The sequence below is a fragment of the Ovis canadensis genome, chromosome 13, assembly GCF_042477335.2.
Source record: "Ovis canadensis isolate MfBH-ARS-UI-01 breed Bighorn chromosome 13, ARS-UI_OviCan_v2, whole genome shotgun sequence".
NCBI lineage: Eukaryota > Metazoa > Chordata > Mammalia > Artiodactyla > Bovidae > Ovis > Ovis canadensis.
Genome location: NC_091257.1, coordinates 39,737,722 through 39,756,615, shown reverse-complemented (window position 1 = coordinate 39,756,615; position 18,894 = coordinate 39,737,722). Strand labels below are relative to the sequence as shown.

Here is an 18,894-nt window from a genome sequence, read left to right as displayed (position 1 = left end):
TGATTCTGGGACAGATTAAAGGCAGGAGGAGAAGGGAACAACAGGATGAGATGGATGGCATCACCGACTCAATGGACATGAGTTTTAGAAGCTCTGGGAGTTGGTGATGGACAGGGAAGCCTGGCGTGCTGCAGTCCATGGGGTTGCAGAGTCAGACACAACTGAGAGACTGAACTGAACTGAGTGAAAAGTGCTTTAAGGTTAAAACAGGATAAGGGACAGAAACTGATAGGCAATTTTAGAGGATGCTTTGGAGCAAAGACCAGAATGTCTGGGGACCCCTGGGGACCTCTCCATTTACCACCTCCCCTGCCAGGGCTATACTCTGCAAAGCTGCCAATATGATTTTTTTTCCAACTTCACTGAGATCTAACTGACATGTAATCTTATCTGATTTTAAGGTGTACAATATATTGATTTGATAGTTACATACTGTGAAATGATTACTACCACAGTGAATACTAGTATCTTAAGACCCCAGTGAATCAGGGGTGGTAGAGGCAAGCAGGTGGCTGACACAGCTGCACAGGGGTTTCAAGACACTGGGGCCAGAGTGAAAGCAGTCGCCTCAGGGCTGCTATGGGCAGGCATGGGCATCCTAAGGACCACTCTGGGGAGCCCAAAAGAAGCAGAATATTGGACTTCCCCGGTGCTCCAGTGGTTAGGACGCAGTGCTGCCTCTGCTGGGGGCAGAGGTCCCATCCTTGGCTGGGAAACTAAGATCTCACATGGCACACAGCCAAAAAAATAAAAGCATGATATAGTTAGACTCAAATTCAACCACTAATTACTAAGCACCTCTCTGCACTTCACACTGTTTAGTACCCAGCAGCTGACGCTTCAGCCCCAGGAGCATCATCGATAACAATTATTCTCAAGGTAACCATATGCCCAGTTGCCAAAACAGTTCCGGGTTACAACTGTTGTCCCATTGAAATTATTTATAGCGGTCCCTTTCACTCTCAAAACTGTCTCGGTTTGAACAAGTTACAGGATCACCCAGCGGATCCTTATCTATCTGTAGATTGATAAACTCAAAGCCCTAGGGTGGTATAATTAGCTTTTTGTTCAGCACATATTTATTGATCGCTGTCTCATGCCTGGTGCTCTGTTAAGTTCTGGGGATGTGAAGACAAAGAAGTCACGGTCTTTGCCCTCGAATACCACACTCTCACCGGTATTATTACAATGCCAAATACGATCAAGCCCACAAGGAATCATGGGTGATGAAGCCATCAGAGGCTGGCCTCCTTTGCATGGTCCTCTTGCGTATCGAAGAACTGGAGAAGAGGCCACAGTCTTTCACAGCATCATTTTCACCCAGGATGCAATGGGGATCTTAGAAATCTAACCTGAATTCTTAGCCCTCTTTCACGTGCTCCCCAGCCACCTTTCTAGCCTCCTTCTGCACACAGACCCAATCCTGGACCATTTCTAACAATCCTGGGTCCCCTCTTCTAAATTCCAGCTACAAACATCCAAATTGCAATCAACATCTCCACTTGGATGCCTGATAAGCTTCCAGATCCTACCATAGCCAAAAGATTTTCTGCTCTCCACTTCCAAGCCACAAACACCCTCTCCGCTACTCCTCTCCAATACTTTCCCCTTCAGGTAAATGACAACTTCCCAGAAGCACAGGCCAAAGTTTCTGAAGTCATCTCCGACTCCGCTGTCTCTCTTATATCCTGTATCCAATCCCTTGGCAAATTCAGTTTCATCCTCAATACATATCTAAAGTCTGTCTTCTTACGACCACCTGTTCTACTCCCCTACCTGCTGATCCAAGCTAGTGACTGGTTTACTTTGAAAGCTTCCTAACTGAGCTCTCTGCTCTGCCCCCAACCCCACTCGGGTGATTCTCAGTAGAGCACCCAGGACTACCTCTGAAGAAACCTCTCAGACCCACCAGCAGCTCCCACCTCCCTTGAAATAAAAGCCGACGTCCTTACTCTACTATCAGAGGCCCTACCCGACAGGGCCTAGAATTCTCTCTTAACCTCTTTTCTATCTATCCTTTTCCCATGTTGTTCTTTGAAGATGCCCTTTTTCTTCTCTCCCTCACTTCTTTCTGATGTCCCTTCAAGTATCACAGCAGTGCTGAGTCGCTCAGTCGTGTCCGACTCTTTGAGACCCCATGGACTGTGGCCCGCCAGGCTCCTCTGTCCATGGGGATTCTCCAGGCAAGAACCCCAGAGTGGGTTGCCACTACCTCCTCCAACATAGTAGTGAGGCTATCTCTAATAACCCTACTACAGTTTCACCCCTGACCACCCCCATACTCAATATTTTCTTTCTCTGCCTTATTTTCCCCCACAGTTTAATAAACTTACTAGATAAAATATAAGATGCCCAGTTAAATTTGAATTTCAGATAAACAACGAATAATTTTTAGCATAAGTGTATCCCAAATATTGCATGGGATACACTTATACTAAAAAAAAAAAGTTTATTTTTTACCTGAAATTCAAATTTAAATGAGCCTTTTATTTTTGTTTGACAAATACGGCAACCCCACCATATAACATGCTATTTTACTTATCTATTTATTGTTTTTGTCCTCCACTCCCCTTCCCCCAAACTTGGCCCTTAGAATATAAAGCAAGGGCTTTTCATCTATTTTGTTCACTGCTGGATCCCCAGAAGCTAAAACAGTGACTCCCACAGAACAGAGGCTTGATATTTAGTGAATGAAATAAAGTGATCACATTGCATCAGTCTCACCATCTCAGTCTCTGAAGTGTCTCTGAACTGCTGTGGTTGTTTGTAAATTGTTTTCTTAAATCAGTTCCACTCTCTTGTTGCGCCTGCAGATTCCGAGTATTTCGTAATGCAGCAGAAGCCCAGAGGTTGAATTCCTGCTGCAGGACTCTGTCTGTCAAAGAGGGCAGGGGAGGGGGGCCCCCGCTGCCCGGGGGCCCCCAAGGAGAGTGTGGTGCTTTGACAGCACAAACACAGCCAGCAAGAGGAGGACTCTCAGTCTGGGATTCTCCAGGGTTCACTGGTCTTAAAGTTTCCTGCTTTTCACCGGGGGGAATTTCTATCTCTTCTAATTGTATTTTCTTCTGTCTGGCTTAGTTTTGCATTTTCAGTGTGGATGAGTCATGTGTGACTTCCCTTTTGCCTTTTAAAAAACACACACCTTTTCCCCTGTGCATTGTTGTTACTCCCACGCACAGCACTGCAGCCCCGCAAGCAGGGCTATTAACTGGCCCCTGGATGAACCTGGGCTAAAGTGGGGGCAGGGAGGGTTCTGGACTGCGCCGGGTCCAAACCCGCCGCCTTCGCGATAGTGCATGCAAGGTAGGCTCCGGAGTCACAGACGTCAGACACTGGACGGCCCAGCCGAGGAGCCCTTTCCCCACCCAACCACACTGCATAATTTCTTTGGAACGACATAAGCTTCTGGAAGTTCCCTACGGAAAAGACAAGTCTATTATAAACACAATCAAAGAGAAACTGCTCAGAGAAAATCTATCAGAACTGTCTTAACAGCTCCCAACTTTTGAATTCAAGCATACAGAAAATTCGCACAGCTCCATCTCTCCTCTACATGGACAAGTGCTCCCCTGCTGTTCCGATCCGGAAAAAAAAAGAAAAAGGAAAAAAAAAAGAAAACTCTGCGATTTAACTCTCAAATACAACCAAACTTGCCTCCGACGTGCCTGTGCCTCGTGGAATCCCCCCAACCAATGAATGGAAGTGTTGCCGTCCCGAGAGACCTTTCCAGAAAGAGCTGCTCTCTCCCGCGGCTGGAGCAGGGAGTATGGAAAGCTGCTTTGGGGATGTATTTGCCACTGCCTGGAGATCTAGCAAGTATTGACGGCTTACAGGGCTACCAGTGTAACACCACCCCGCCACTTCTTTGGCAGCTTAAGAAAATCCTGCCAGAGATTTAAAAAAAAAAAAAAAAAGTCCAGCCTACAGCTCTCCACTGAGTTGGGAAAACGCACCACCCCAAGAAATACGCCTTTTCTGTGCCAGGCGCTCGGTCTGCAGTTATAAAAAGCAGCAGCCAGCCGCGAGGCACACGCGGAACCGTAACTCCATCTTTGAATGAGAGCCTCTTACTTACCCGGCATCTGTCTGCTGTCTGCTGAGTAAGGAAGGCATGGCTCACATTTCTGGCTTTCGTTTTCTTCCATTGTCCCTGCCTCCGGCCCAGGCTCCTCTCTGGTCTTTAAACTTCAGGGCGCCGTTCTGAAAAAACGCTTCCAGAAAGCGCCTGGAAGGGGGTCCGGGGGGTGGGGAGGAGGGGACGGTGCGAAACCCCACCCCAAACTACTCTCCACTCCCGTGCAAAGTCTCTCTCGCCGGGGAAGACTGCATTCCAGCGCCCGGCCTCCCGCGTCCCTCCGCGCGCGCGCGTCCCCTGGTCCGTCCGTCTGTCCGCCCGCCGGGTCCCTGAGGAATGCGGGCTGGGCCCCCCGCCCGCCCCCGCGCCACGCGCTTCCCCGAGGCCCCAACAGGTGATGCGCTCGTCCTGCCCTGGACCCACGCGGGCCCCCCGAGGCAAACTGCGGCGACTCCGCAGCCGGGGAAGGAAAACATGGCCCAGGATCGCCGGCGGGAGCCTTTGCTGGAAGCCGGTTCTCCGTCTGTTTCATCTCACAGAGTCAGCCTCCCCAATAGGCTGATATCCTGAAAAAAGGAACAGCCGACTGCGGAACGTCCCAAATTTCAGTGAAATCCCTTTTATAAAGGGCAACGAGGACAGGTTATATGCTGAAGGTTCTTACACACTTTCTTCACCAAGCGTTTAGAGCTTGATTAACAGACAGATACAGCTGACTTTGCACACAATCAATTTCAGTCTCTTCAGCTGGACTTTGCAAAGTTTGCACTCCTTTGCCTACACTTTCTCAACAGTTCCTCCTCCCCAACATACATAAACACACTCACATGTTGATCAAAATCTGAAAAGTAAACTAGTGAAATCCACCTTCTGAATCTCTCCAGTTCATTAAAATATCAGAAAGGCACTTCAAATACTTTTCTTTGGATGGGCAGAGTTGCATCCAGCATACTCATTTTCCCTTGAAACTACCTACAAACATTTATTTTGTTCTTTACAGGGTCCTTGAAACACTGGCCGATTTCCCAGAAAGTGAAAAGAGGAGGCACAGCGTCCACAAAAATTAAAAAAAAAAACAAGAAAAGGTACATAATCTGTGCAATGTACATGCTGCTATTTCAGATATAGGCAAATCACACACTGCCTAGGAAGAGGGTGATCTTTTAATCTGTAGGAGCCCCATCGTTTGGTGGGGGGAAGGAGGATGGTTAGCCTGCTGACGATAACTCAACCCAGTTTACATACCATTCAGACAAGGTTTTACATTAATTTAGATGAAGATTGTGTGCAGAACAACGACTGGCCTACCCTCCAGATTCTGACCTTGAGTCACCTGTGTACTTTGGCAGTGTGGGGGACATATTTTGGCCATTTCAGAGAAAAAAGATTTGGAAGCCTATGAAGGACAAGGTCATCATGCCAGGAAGTCACATCAGGTCATCGTGCAAGGTCATCACATCAGGAAGGGAAGAAGAGACCCCCTCAACTCCTAAAAGGATTTTTCTTGAAACCCGGCAAGATGTGGTGGATCTTCCAGAAAGTTAAAGCCAAGCCCAGTAGCACTGAAGGCAGGCAGTTGGGTTGACTGGGGCAGATATCTCAAGGACCTCGTGGCTTTGCAACAGGCTGACCTGGTAATCTTGCTTTAAGGAGGAACTAATCACACACACTTTCTGTCCTGGTGGCCTACAGCAAAGGCCGGATGAATCTCCTTTTAACCTGGTCATTTCCTTGGGTTCAGAGTGCTCATGAAGCAGGGATCTGAGTTCAGGCCTCCAGGTCCAGATCTGGGTCCTTGTCTAGCCATTGAGTATTTGTCTTCAAGTTATTAATGCCAGAAAGGATGGGGGTGGGGTAGAAGGAGAGAGCACCGCAGGGCAGCTCTAGATGTCAGCCTAAACCAGATGCCCCTGGGCTTGCGGCTGTGACACCAACCCACCTTGATTTGGTGTGTGGAGAGCCTGTTCCTGGCAGTTTCTGCCTGTCTCTTGACACAGTACAGAGGCAAAAACCCCAGGATGAAGGAGACAGCAAGGCACCTACAATGGCAGTCTGTCCTCAACAATCTGTAGCGCCTAGTCCTCCCAGGGCTCTTCCAGACTAGCCCAATCCAGGCAGAAAAGATGCACCTTTAGATGCAGATTCTGCTTGCCTGGGGCTGTTTGGAAAGCCTAAGAGCAGATAAACGCTCTTGTTGATTTCAGATAAACCAGATGGGGGCTCTCCCACCCATCTTGCACTCGGCTGAGTTCCCAGGCAGCCCAAGGAACCCCCTCGGGGAACTATGTGTCCCAGCCCCAGCGGCTGGAACCCTCCCCTCCCCCACAAGCAAAGCTGACTCTGGCCTCTGCAGACAGTCCTTGAAGCAAGATTCTTCAGGGAGTGCACAAAAGAAAAAGGCATTTAGCAATGAAGACACTTAACATAAATCATTAAGAACCATGAAATCTATATATATATTTAAGGTAAAACACTTTCTCTTGAGTAGCCAAACTTTCTGATCGTACTATGGGGAAAAGCTTCTATCGTACTAGTACCGGCCCTTTGTTCCTCCTCCTTGAGAACACGAACTGAAAACAGTTGGAGAGGCTCTGTATTAATGCCACGGCACTCTTCTCTACATTGCTCCCCAAAGCACAAAGCCCTTGCTAAGAACTTTTTGCTGATTGTCAGTTTCTCTGAGTGGGGTCTCTGGCAAACAGTAACCCTTTTCTGCAATCTCCATTAGTTTAGTAATTCAGATTTTCATGAAACATACTATTATTGTCATTGCTATTACTGTGGGATGTTCTTTCTGGAAGAAACACTATTTGAACTAGATGTACATGAAGCTTTTCGGTTTCATTTAATGTCTGGGTTAAAAAAAATTGCTATGACAAACCAACCTGCCTACTACCAGACTTCGGAAATTTGTTGTCAAAGGCCTAAAGAAAGCGGGAAGCACTTGAAATGTGAATTTTCCTGCAGACACATAAAGACCTACAAGAAAGTTACCAGCAGGCTATATTTTCAACTCCATTTCGGTTAACCAGGAAAGGTACAAGACGATTTCTTGGTTAATGGCACCATATGTTGGCAATTCATGATTCACAATGAGCTATGACACAGAGAAGTGTCATTTAAAAAGAAAGACAACTGATGAGATACTAGTGATGTAAGGAGAACTGGTGATTTTGCACCCAGAACAAACCCATGACAGAACTGAGCCATTATTGGTTGTGATGATGCAATTTCTTTTTTTTTTTTTGATGATGCAATTTCAACAGGCATTACTATGATGGACATTAATCACAAAAATCATAAATATTGTGTATGACTTCCGGGCAGGCATACTTAATTATAGGGCTGAGGAAAGCATGTCAATTTTCTTCATGTAAGGTTTTCAAGAAAAAAAATCACTAGAATAAGCACTCGTGGAATCATGCTGCTATGTTTCAATTTTTTTCTTTTCTGTTTTACTTTAAATACTATTAAGAACAGGATAACTTAAAATGACATGACATTGGGACACAAAAGAAATAATTAACGCTTGCTGAAGCCATAGAAGGTAATCTTCCGAGGTTTCCATAACTGTGAAAATCAAACAAAACAAAGTGAAAGACAAGCCACAATGTTTCGACCAGAGACCTCAGGCCTGTTGGGTGGTGCATCTTCTCTTCTAAAGGACACGCTGTTGTGTGTGACTGCAAGTCAGAAACAAAGGACTTTTGACAACTGGGAAAACATTTGCTTCAATGGATGATCTGGTGAATGAAATGAAAGATCTTCAACCCTCCTGTTGCCAGCAGTGTGTCAGCTGGCTAGGGTGACCGTATACTTAAATATAAACCAGAGCACTTGTGACAGGGAAAGGAGACACCGTTAATAATGACAGCAGAACAAGATGCAGAAACTACGACTGTCCCTGGCAAGCCAGCACAGATGGTCACCTAAGTTCAAGATAAGCCCTCCGTACCGTCGGTATCCAAATGTGAAATGAACATAATAATTTCTCCAACACAGACCTCACAAGAGAAACTTACTTATTAATTAAATGTGTGAACTTCATCTCTGTATTACAAACCCCACTAACTATTTCACATTGGGAAACACAGATTCCAGAATAGAATATCCTGCATGATTCAGCCATCAAAACAGAGTTTTCCTTTCTATGTCTAGGACAAAGATCTCACAGATGCGACCAGGTCATCATGTATAGCTCCAGCCTTCTCTCTAGAGAATAACCCATATTCTTCACAGTTCTTAAAATCCCTGCCGGTCAAGGAGAACTGAGGTGGCCAAGACCCTCCCCCCACACCCTCCACCTCCACACACACAACCCCCTCAAGTCTCTCTACTGTGATGTCCTGGAACTTTCCTCCCCTACATCGTAACAAATTCCTCATGTGGATATAAATATGAGCCACACTTGTATCCAATGTGTTAATGGCTTAAACAAATTTGCTTTCTTTTCCAGAGAATCCATTGATGTTCATTTTTATTGGGGTTTATCTCTTTTAAGTCGGTAGATACTGGAGAGAACAGACCTTGTCTACACACCACTGTAGCGACGCTGTCTTGTGTGCACCATGGTGGGGAGGTGCCAGACCCTGGTCACTGCAGACCCAGTCTGGATCCTAGGTGGCAGCTTTTAAGTGAGAATCGCAGCTTGTAGATGCTTGCGCCTCTTCTACCGGAGTGATCTAAACACCAGTGTATTCCACAGAATTCCAGGGTGGAATCCACAGAATGTGAGAATCTCCACAAATATAAGCACCTTGCTGCCTGCCTCACTTTTCCCAAGGGTGCCATTATGAACCCTTTCAATATGGAATATTTGGTGAGGCCTCGCTAGAGACTTCCCGGCCTATTTCTGCTTTGGGCTTGTCCACGTGACTTTTCTCAAAGCAGTGAGTTCTTGGGAGTGGAAAGGGCAATGAGAACTACGGGAGCCAATCACAGAGCCAGAAGGCTGGGATCCTGGGGTTCCCTTCTCCCCACTCGCCTCTCCCATTCTGCAAATAAGCAAAGTGGGGTCTGGAGTGTTAATGCCAGTCAGGCTCCCATCTCTCCTGTATTGTGGTCAGCTCTTTGCCCTGTTATACTTGCTAAGTATTTAGGATCTTTTTTTTTTTTAATTATTGCAGTATAGTTGATTAACATTGTTGTGTTAGTTTCGAGTGTATAGCAAAATGAATCCGTTTTGATGGTGCTGATTTAGTTGCTAAGTCTTGCAGGCAGAGTCTTTACCAACTGAGCCACTAGGGAAGCCCATACATATACATATATCCATTATTTTTTAGATTCTTTTCCCATATAGGTCATTACAGAGCATTGAGTAAAGTTCCCTGTACTACATTAGCAGGTCCTTATTAGTTACCAATTTTATATATAGCAGTGTGTGTATGTCGATCCCAATATCCTAATTTATCCCTCTCCTCTAAGTAGGATCTTTTATCCTTTTTTCTCACAACCACCCAAGGGGATCTCTCAATTATTCCAGCTCCTTTTGCTCTCCTGAAATGAAGAATCAAGTCAGGGTTCGTAAAAGGGAGTGTATACTTAGTTTCTAAAATTGTTCTCCCCTTGACCATGGAATTGGGTCTGGTATTATTGGGGTTGGGTAGGGGGAGCACTGCTGTACAAGCCACGTGGCATCAGGCATTGCATCATCTCTGCTCATCAAGACCTGGTGTGCACTGTGTGTGTTAGCCCGTGGGCTGCTTCTGTACCACCATGGACCATTCCAGGTGGGCAGGACTTCCCTGAGCAGGTGAGGCTGAGGCCAGCCATCAGAGATGCTGGAGAGGAGCCCGGACTGGCCAGTAGGGGAAAGAGCCTGGGAGGTGAGCTGGAGGAGGCATGGCCAGGAAGTCACACTGTCCAGCACGGGGGTGAGGCGTGGGGGCTCTGAGAGTCCTCCCTGGAGATGACCTTGATTCAGCAGAAAGCAGGGTCTAGAACTGCCTCCTGCAGCCCAAAGCGGGTGGGGTGGTCCGTACTGCTCCCTACCCTGAGCCTCTGCCCCTCTAGAAGTCAGAACTCCTCGCCTTCCCGACCAAGGCAGGGAAACTCATTTGAAACTGGACTGATGGCCTCCATATGCTTTAATGCCACACATACGCTGAACTAGACTTCATTTCAATAATGCATTTAATTTTTTTCCAGTTTTGTCATCAGTTCTCAGCTTTGTTGAGTAATAGCCACAAACTTTATTTGCAAGAGAATATGGACAGCAGAGAATGGAAGGGTCAATGCAAATACATGGCCCTTCAGTTCACCCTAAGAGGGCTGCATGTGATGCTGAGATGGCACAGAGCTGGCCATGTTCACCCCACACATACAGTGCGGCACTGTGGGAGCTGCAAGGACACGGGGTTATCCTCGGACGTGGGGCACTCCTGAGATGCGAGGTGCCCCTGGGGGTGCAGGATGCCCCAGGGTGGGGGTGATGGATGCTGCAGCAACCCCACCCCACCCCGAGTGTCAGCTCTCCAGCATCTCCACCCTCTAGTTTTATAGTCAACGCCTGAAAACCAATCACGTGCTTCAGAACTTAAGTGTTTTTACAGTGATTTCATTTTTCTCTCTCCCACCCCAGCCCCCAGAATTTAAAGGACGGGGAGAACTTATATTTCTTGCAGATGGGAAAAACAGTTTTAATAATGAAGGACCTGATTTCTGGGGCCAAGTGGGTATGTGAGGTGCTGATACTGGGGTAGGAGGAGGATGTAAATGAAAATGCCCAGCATTTAGCAACCAACCACTTCATGGCTCAGCTTCTCTGCCTTCTAGCTATGGGGAATTTTGTGTTCATCCCCATGTGCATAAAATTCAGTGTTTCCCAGATTATGTTGTTTTGCTATTGAACTATCGCCTTTTGCAAACTTTATATGGATAAGGCTAAGTGGGATCAAATATAATTGGAAGTTGGGCAAGGGTTTCCCTAACACTATATTAAGAGTCTAATCTGTGTGACATGATTGATTGTACAGTTGCAAGGAATGAAATGATAACAGGTAGTTTCTACCTGTTCCCTCACATATACATGTACCTCATTCAACACACCTGCACCCAATATGCATAAGACCCCAGGACCCTGATAAATGGCAAACTGGTGTACAAAGCAAAAAGACGATCAGAGAGCAGTTGGTGTTATTTCCAGGCTTGCCCAGCTCACAAGCACTTTCTGAGGAAGTTGCTGGGGAAGCTTCTCTATGCCACTCCCAGGCCTGACCTCCAGCAAGTGAGGATCAGCAGCTACTGTGGAAAACTGTACAGATAGATGTTCCTCAAAAAACTAAAAATAGAATTACCACATGATACAGAGATTCCACTCGTGGGTATATATCCAAAGAAAATGAACACACCAATTCAAAAAGATATATGCACTGCAATGTTCATAGCAACGTTATACACGGAAGCAACCTACATGTTCATCATTCCATGAATGGATAAAGAGGATATGGTATATACACAATGGATTGTTACTCAGCTATAAAAGAATAATGAAATTTTGCCATTTGAAACAACATGGATGGACCTGGCGGCTATTATTCTTAGTCAAGTAAGTCAGAGAAAGACAAATATTTTATATCTTCACCTATAGGTGGAATCTAAAAAATAAATGAATGAATATAACGAAACAGAAGCAGACTTTTAGATAGAGGGTAAACCAGCAGCTACAGTGGGGAAGAAGGAAGAGGAGCAAGACAGTAGAAGGGGATTAAGGAGTACAAACTACCAGGTATAAAATAAATAAGATACGGCACAGGACGTAATGTACAGCACAGGGACTACAGCCCCAACACTTAATAATAATTTTAAATGGAGCATAATCTATAAAAGTATCAAATCACTATGTTGTCCGTCTGAAACTAATACAACATTGTAAGTCAATTATAGTTCAATTTTTAAAAATTTTTTTAATTAAAATAAAAAATTGATGATGGGGATGCCGACTGGCAGAAGATTGATAAAATAAAGGCCATTTTGAGGGCTCTTTCATTTCAAATGAGAAGTTTACGTTGCCAACCGTAGGCAATGAGCAGTGAACGGAGCACATCTGAACTTTAGAAAGTGATTATGTCGGCACAATGGAGGCTAGAGTGAATGGAGGGGGGGTCGAGGGGGAGGGGCAGAGATGAGCTTCAGGGTAATTAGTCAAGAACTATAATAAACGGACCGTTTCATGGCGTGTCTGCTGGAGTCACGGACAATGTCTCTCTGTTACCCTTTCCCGCCTTCTCCGTGTTATTTGTTCACAAAAGCAAGTGCCCTGCCATCCGCCCACCCTGGTTTAAAAATTCTCCCAAGGAGAAGCTCATCCATTTCACACAAGTTTGAGTCACTATGACACAGAAATTACATAGACCATCAAACCAGCCTCTGCATTTACCCAATAAGAAGAAAAAGTCAACAATAATAAGCGTGGTCCGGGGAACAAAAAATCAAAAGATAAAACAGAGGCAGGCAATTAGTAATTTAAAAGGTGCTGTTTGGGGAGACTTCCCTGGCGGTCCAGTGGTTCAGGCGATTCCTGATCAGGGAACTAAGATCCCATATGCCTTGAGGCCAAAAAATAAAAAATAAATTTAAATAAATAAATAAGATGATAAAGATCCCACCTGCTGTGTGGCCAATAAATAAATAAATGAAGAGATGAATGCAGATAGTTTCAAAAGGTCATATTACTAGAAAACTATGTTTTTTAAACAAAATAAAAGGGCTGTTTGGGGGACTTCCCTGTTGGTCCAGTGGCTAAGACTCTGTGCCCTCAATGCAGAGGGCCTGGGTTCCATCCCTGGTCAGGGAACTAGATCCCACATACTGCAACTAAAGATTCTGGGCGCCACAACTAAGACTTGGGGCAGCCAAATAAATAAATAAATAAAATTTTACAGTGCTGTTTTATTTAGGTTCTCAAATTATGTGGAGGCAAACTCTTGTTCCCTCTTGAGCTGTGTGATCTTGGGTCAGTGGTTTTTTTAACCTCTCTGGACCCTGGGGTTTCTCATCTATAAAACGAAGGCTGGATAAATACTGAGCCCTCTTAATGATCACCTGATATCTCAGTTCTTCTATTACTGCGTCTCCAGACAACCCAGGTTCATATTAGGAAGGAAAGGTAATCACTCAGGCTGGCTCCTCTTCGTTCTGAAGCAGCTCTTCCATCCGGGGCCCCAGCTGGGCTCAGGGAAGTGAGTTGAGTACCACTTATGCTTTATTCTCAGTGTTCTTCCTGGAGCCCCAATACTGTCTACACATACACATTACAGCCTAGTTCCTTTTTTTAAAAAAAATTCATTGATTGATTTGGCTGCACAAGTAATATTTATTGATTGATTTGGGTCTTAGGTGCAGACACAGGGTCTTCGATGTCTAGTTGCTGCATGCGGGCTCTCAGCTGTGGCATGTGATATCTAGCTCCCTGACCAGGGATCGAACCCAGGCCTCCTGCACTGGGAGCTCAGAGCCTTAGCCACTAGACCACCAGGGAAGCCCCTACAGCCTAGGTCCTGAGGCCTCATCTTTACACAGAGCCTGAGCTCTAAAGTGAGAGAGACCACATGGCTTTAGGCACCTTCAGCTGCTAATGTTTCTGCATGGAGGGAGCACAGACTGAGTCCAGGCCTGAGTCTCTGCTCCATCCCTTACTTGCTATGCCAACCTGGGCGAGTGATTTCAGTTTTCCTGCTAAAGATGGAAAAAATAACAGCATCTACCTCACAGGGTTATTTTGAGGATAAAGAAGAACAGAACCTGGCACATCATAAGTGCCATTTTAGTGTAGTCAGTGAATAAGCAGAACGTGATAGGCAATTCATCCATCTCAGTGATAACAGGATAAACCAGCCTTTATCATCCACAAGTCGGTCATGATCCCTGAGAGATTCAGACAAGTGATTAAGGTTGGTGGGTCTAAGTAGAAAGTGATGTTGCTAGGAAGACCCCAAGACCCCTTGGTGCTCATCAGGCCATTCCCACATGGTGATACACAGAGCCATTCCCTCTCTCCTCAGTTCAGGGAATTTATTTTGGCACTTTTCTTCAATACCCATAGGGCTTTCAACAAAGATAAAAATGCACCGACCTTAGTAACCTAAACATAATGGAAATACCAAGAACAGATTTGGATGAGGCATGCCCAGTGACATCACGTTTGTAAGACTGATTGGGAAAGTTAGAACACATTGAAATTTAGTGTAGGAAGCACCTGCCAGGAACAGCTTGTTCTTCCAGTTAGAGAGACTTGGGGTCCCCACCCTTGCCCCACCAATAACCTTTCTGAAAATAAAAAATAGGCCTTTATAACCAAAGCATTTTTACCTCGTATTGAGACTAAAATCCAATTCATACAACCCTGGGCACCCAAAGAGAATCAGCCAGAGAATCCTACACAGTTGAGGCGGGCAGGATGCCTGGAATCTGATTAACACAACACTCTGAGGATGCATTTATAGTATGTTTAGAAAGGGATTTGGTCACCTCAGGGCTCCCTGGTTTTATCAAGGAAAGAATCCATAAGCAATGCAGCACAGAAGTAGATTTCTGTTTTTGGATATTGCTTCAAAGGTCCACAGACCAATTCAGAACACCTATAGGACCCTGGCAGGGAGGTGATGGATAGGATGTGGGAGTGATGGTTGATGCTGCTGGACAGGTGGTGGTTGGTTCCACGAGTTCCACACGAAGAGCTTGAACTTTATCCTGCAAGCGGTATAGAGTCATGATCTGTGTTTTGGACCAATCCGTGTGGAGAGTGGATTTCAGAGAAGCAGGAAAAGGAACTACAATAAATGTCTATTATAACAGTTCGGGAAAAAACATGAGAATCTGAACTTAGGAGGAAGTAAGGATTAAAAGACCAGGTAGATTTTTTTTTTTGATCATTTAAGAAAGTATTTGTTGATTTGAAACATGAGCACTTTTAAATTTCAAGGGAGGGCTTCCTTGATGGTCTGCTGCTGCTGCTGCTAAGTTGCTCCAGTCGTGTCCGACTCTGTGCGACCCCATAGACGGCAGCCCACCAAGCTCCTCCATCCCTGGGATTCTCCAGGCAAGAACACTGGAGTGGGTTGCCATGTCCTTCTCCAATGCATGAAAGTGAAGAGTGAAAGTGAAGTTGCTCAGTCGTGTCCGACTCTTAGCCACCCCGTGGACTGCAGCCTATCAGGCTCCTCCACCCGTGGGGTTTTCCAGGCAAGAATACTGGAGTGGGTCGCCATTGCCTTCTCCTCCCTGATGGTCTAGTGGTTAAGAATCTGCCTGCCAATCCAGGGGAATGGATTCGATCCCTGGTCCTGGAGGATTTCATTTGCCATGGGGCAACTAAGCCCGTGGTCCACAACTACTGAGCCCAGGAGCTGCAACTACTAAAGCCTGTGGGCCCTACAGCCCACGCTCCACAACAAGAGAAGGCCGAGCACCACAGCTGGAGCAAGCCTGTGCACAGCAATGAAGACCGCAGTGCAGCCAAAAATAAATACACAAATAATCAATTTTTTAAAATTTCAAGGGAAAGTTGAAGGCAAGTTTTCTTTTTTTTTTAAATTGAAGAATAGTTGATTTACAACACTGTGTTAATTTCTGGTATACAGCAAAGTTATTCAGTTATATATACACACACGCACACATGTCTATGGGCTTCCCCAGTGGTTCAGCAGTAAAGAATCCACCTGCAATGCAAGAGACAGAGGAGACACGAGTTTAATCCCTTGGTTGGAAAAGTTGCCTGAAGTAGAGCATGGCAACCCACTCTGGTATTCCTGCCAGGAAAATCCCATGGACAGAGGAGCCAGTGGGCTACAGTCCACAGGGTCACAAACAGTCAGACACGATTGAAGCAACTGAGCATGCATGCCTACACATGTCTATAAATTATTTTTTGTATTCTTTTCCATAATGGTTTATCACAGGATATTGAATATAGTTCCCTGTGCTCTACGGTAGGACCTTGTTGTTTATCCATCCTCTATATGCTACCTTGCATCAAGAGCAGGTAGATTTGAGAATGACTTTAGGAAGTGAAATTGGCACGATGTAAAGATGAATTGCACGTGAGTTGGCAGAAGTTGGGAAGACAACCTTGTGGAGCTGAACAATCTTAGGTGACGTATCAACAACTCATCTACATTTTTACACTGATGTAGTCAGGTCCAGAGTACCACAGATAGACCCAGCTCTTTCCAAAACAGCTTCGCTGTTCTAGCAGCTTCGTGTTGGTACGTTTTCTTTCAGTGTCAGTAACCAGCATTACACATTCTAGGAAAAGGGGGAAAATTCAACATTCTGCCAAGGCCCTCGTTTGTTTGTTTGTTTGTTTGTTTTCATAAAGTTAGGATTAGCTCTTGGCACATCACATGGCATTAATTTTGCTACATGCAATCTGATTGATTACGGTGTACCAAATTATGAATAGCTGCCAAGAAGTCTCATGAACATTTATCAAAAAAGATGCTGTAGGTATGAATTATTTAAAAAAAAAACAAAACGATATGGCAGAAAAACTGGAGTTCAACTAAAAATATATTAGTCGTGTAGGTCCTTTTACAGTTCTAAGATTCCTGTGCCTAGTGATGTGTCCAGTTTGCCTTGGGTGTGATTTCTAGAGCTCTCTGTAAACTCTTTGGTTCAACTCCACATCATAACAAAATGCAGTAAGTCCCCTGCCTATGAACATTCAATTTGCGCACTTCCAAAGATGTGAACTTGCATTCCATCAGCATCAGGCATGAGTGAGATAGCAGCTTGCCCTCTGTCTCCTATTGCTGGCAATGATTCAGCTCTACCGTCTCCTGCCTCCTCTCCCTCCTCCAGCCAGTAGCTCTTCTTGCCTGTTCACATGGTGCCAGTCCCTGCATGCCAGCTGTATCATAATACTACTGGACTTTTCAAGGTACTATACTGTAGGGATTAAAAATGCTTGCTTTACTTTTTGTGTTTGTTTTTTATGTATTATTTGTCTGAAAAGTATTATAAACCTATGAAAGTACAGTCCTATATAGTCGAAGGTGTTAGTTGGGTACCTGGGCTAACTTGGACTTACAAACAAATTGGACTTATGCACTCACTCCCAGAATGGAACTCCTTTATATGTAGGGGACTTACTGTATGTCAGCTGTTATGTCCAGTACTGAGCACAGTGCCTGACCTATCGTAGGCATTCCGGAAACGTTTATTGAATGAATGAATGAAAGTAAAAGGCAACTGTGGGCAGATTCAATCCTCAGGGCCTGAAACCTGGCCCAGGAGCGTCTGGCCCATGAAGTCAGAAGAGGACACAGCAGAGAAGTACAGCTGTCTACACCTCTTCTCTGGATCCAAGCACCTCTCAGGCTGGCTTTGGGGTTTAGGATCTGCCTGGACCTGCATCTTCTCGAATCTTCCTTAATTATGTCACTCACTACAGAGACAAAGCAATTAGTCCAAGGGCACCAGAGTGTAAGGAACAGGGATTTAGCAGGCATTTGGCCACCAGAGGGCAAGAGAGTCAAAAGCCTGCTCCTGCCCATCAGTGTTGCCCTTGGTAGGGTGGAAACTTCCACGCTTCCCTAGCCGCATTCTCCACACTTCTTTTTACTAATCATCCCCAATACTTGGTACAGCAGAAATTCTAGTATGATTTAACCCCTGAGCTATTTACAATATCCACCTTGGGCAATGCTTTACTTTTTTGCTAATAACCATTTAAAAATGAAACCAGGACACAATCAGGTACATTTTCCAAGGTTGACCAAGCAGGGCTGGTAAGGCCATTCCTTTGGGCAGCTTTCTGTGCAAATTGCCTGGAAACTCTGAGGCTGGGCATACTCCTGAGAGCGGCTAGGAGGCGTGCCCAGAGACCGGTAGGTCAGGTTGGGGTGCCAGGTAAAATACAGGGTGCTCAGTCAAATCTGAGTTTCAAATAAGCAATGAATATTGATATACTGGCCACACTGTGAAGCTTGTGGAATCTTAGCTCCCTAACCAGGGATTGAACCTGTGCACTCTGCAGTGGAAGTGCAGAGTCTTAACCACTGGACCACCAGAGAAATTCCAATAAATACTTTAAAATATAAATCTGTCCCAGTGTGGGGGTCAGTCTATTATTTTTGTTGAATCCAGCCACCCTTCTGTGTGGACTGCAAGGGGGCTAATTCTTCCTGCACCCACCAGGTGCCTCGCTCATCTGCCTTAGCTCACACCACCTCCTCTGTCTGGGCTGCTCAGCCCGCTTCACCACCCGGATTACGCTCCTTATTCAAGGTCCGGCTTGAATGTTACCTTCTGCTTCCTTTTCAGTACTCTTAGGACCCGCATCCCTGAGTGGTGATGTGGTTTATCACGCCTGCCTAGCACTTCAGGTTGCTTGCTGTGTGTGCCCTGGGATCAGTGATGCTTGGTGGGGGCTGGAAGGGAGGGGACAACTTTGGTCACTCTGCAGATTCCCATATATGGGAGAAAAGCAAGGATAGAAACTGCTGTACTAGCTTCCCAGCCCCTCAGGCTCCCTCCTGGGCCTCCCTCTGGTCCGCGGCTCTTCTCTGTGTTCTCCAGGTCTAGTACACTGACCAGCTAGTCAAAGAAACTCAACCTAATTACATATTCCTGAAATAATATAATCAGCAGCGCCCTAGTTCTTTGCTATTAAGGAAAGCGTCTCCCATGGCTCCCTACAGGCCCATTTCATTTCTCAGCGGCCTCTCCTCCTCACTTCCTCACCCACCTTGGCACCATCAGATCTTCTAGCATCCCTACTTTCCCGGGAGCACTTTCAGTCACCCCTTTACTGATTCTCCTGCCCTCTGGCTTCTCCTTCCTCCTCGGTTTTTAGCCACCTTTCTATTGGTGGATGCCCT

At 45.6% G+C, this 18,894-nt stretch overlaps 1 protein-coding gene and 1 non-coding gene across 25 annotated transcripts in view; both read right to left on the bottom strand.

Annotated features, from left to right (window-relative positions):
* The window catches only part of KIAA1217 (KIAA1217 ortholog), an 817,826-nt gene that overhangs the window by 343,097 nt on the left and 455,835 nt on the right, over window positions 1-18,894 (bottom strand). For 18 of the 24 annotated variants that reach the window (XM_069547433.1, XM_069547460.1, XM_069547436.1 and 15 more), the window contains exon 1: window positions 4,076-4,670. The exons of 5 other annotated variants lie outside the window; for them this stretch is intronic. In XM_069547433.1, the coding sequence (XP_069403534.1) occupies window positions 4,076-4,145 (70 nt within the window). In that variant the 5' untranslated portion in view covers window positions 4,146-4,670. Of the gene's footprint in view, window positions 1-2,724; window positions 3,072-4,075; window positions 4,671-18,894 lie in introns of those variants that run through there. One more of the 24 variants, XM_069547446.1, reaches the window with a different exon arrangement.
* On the bottom strand, window positions 18,015-18,087 carry TRNAG-UCC (transfer RNA glycine (anticodon UCC)). The gene has a single exon. It is a non-coding gene; the product is annotated as a tRNA-Gly (tRNA).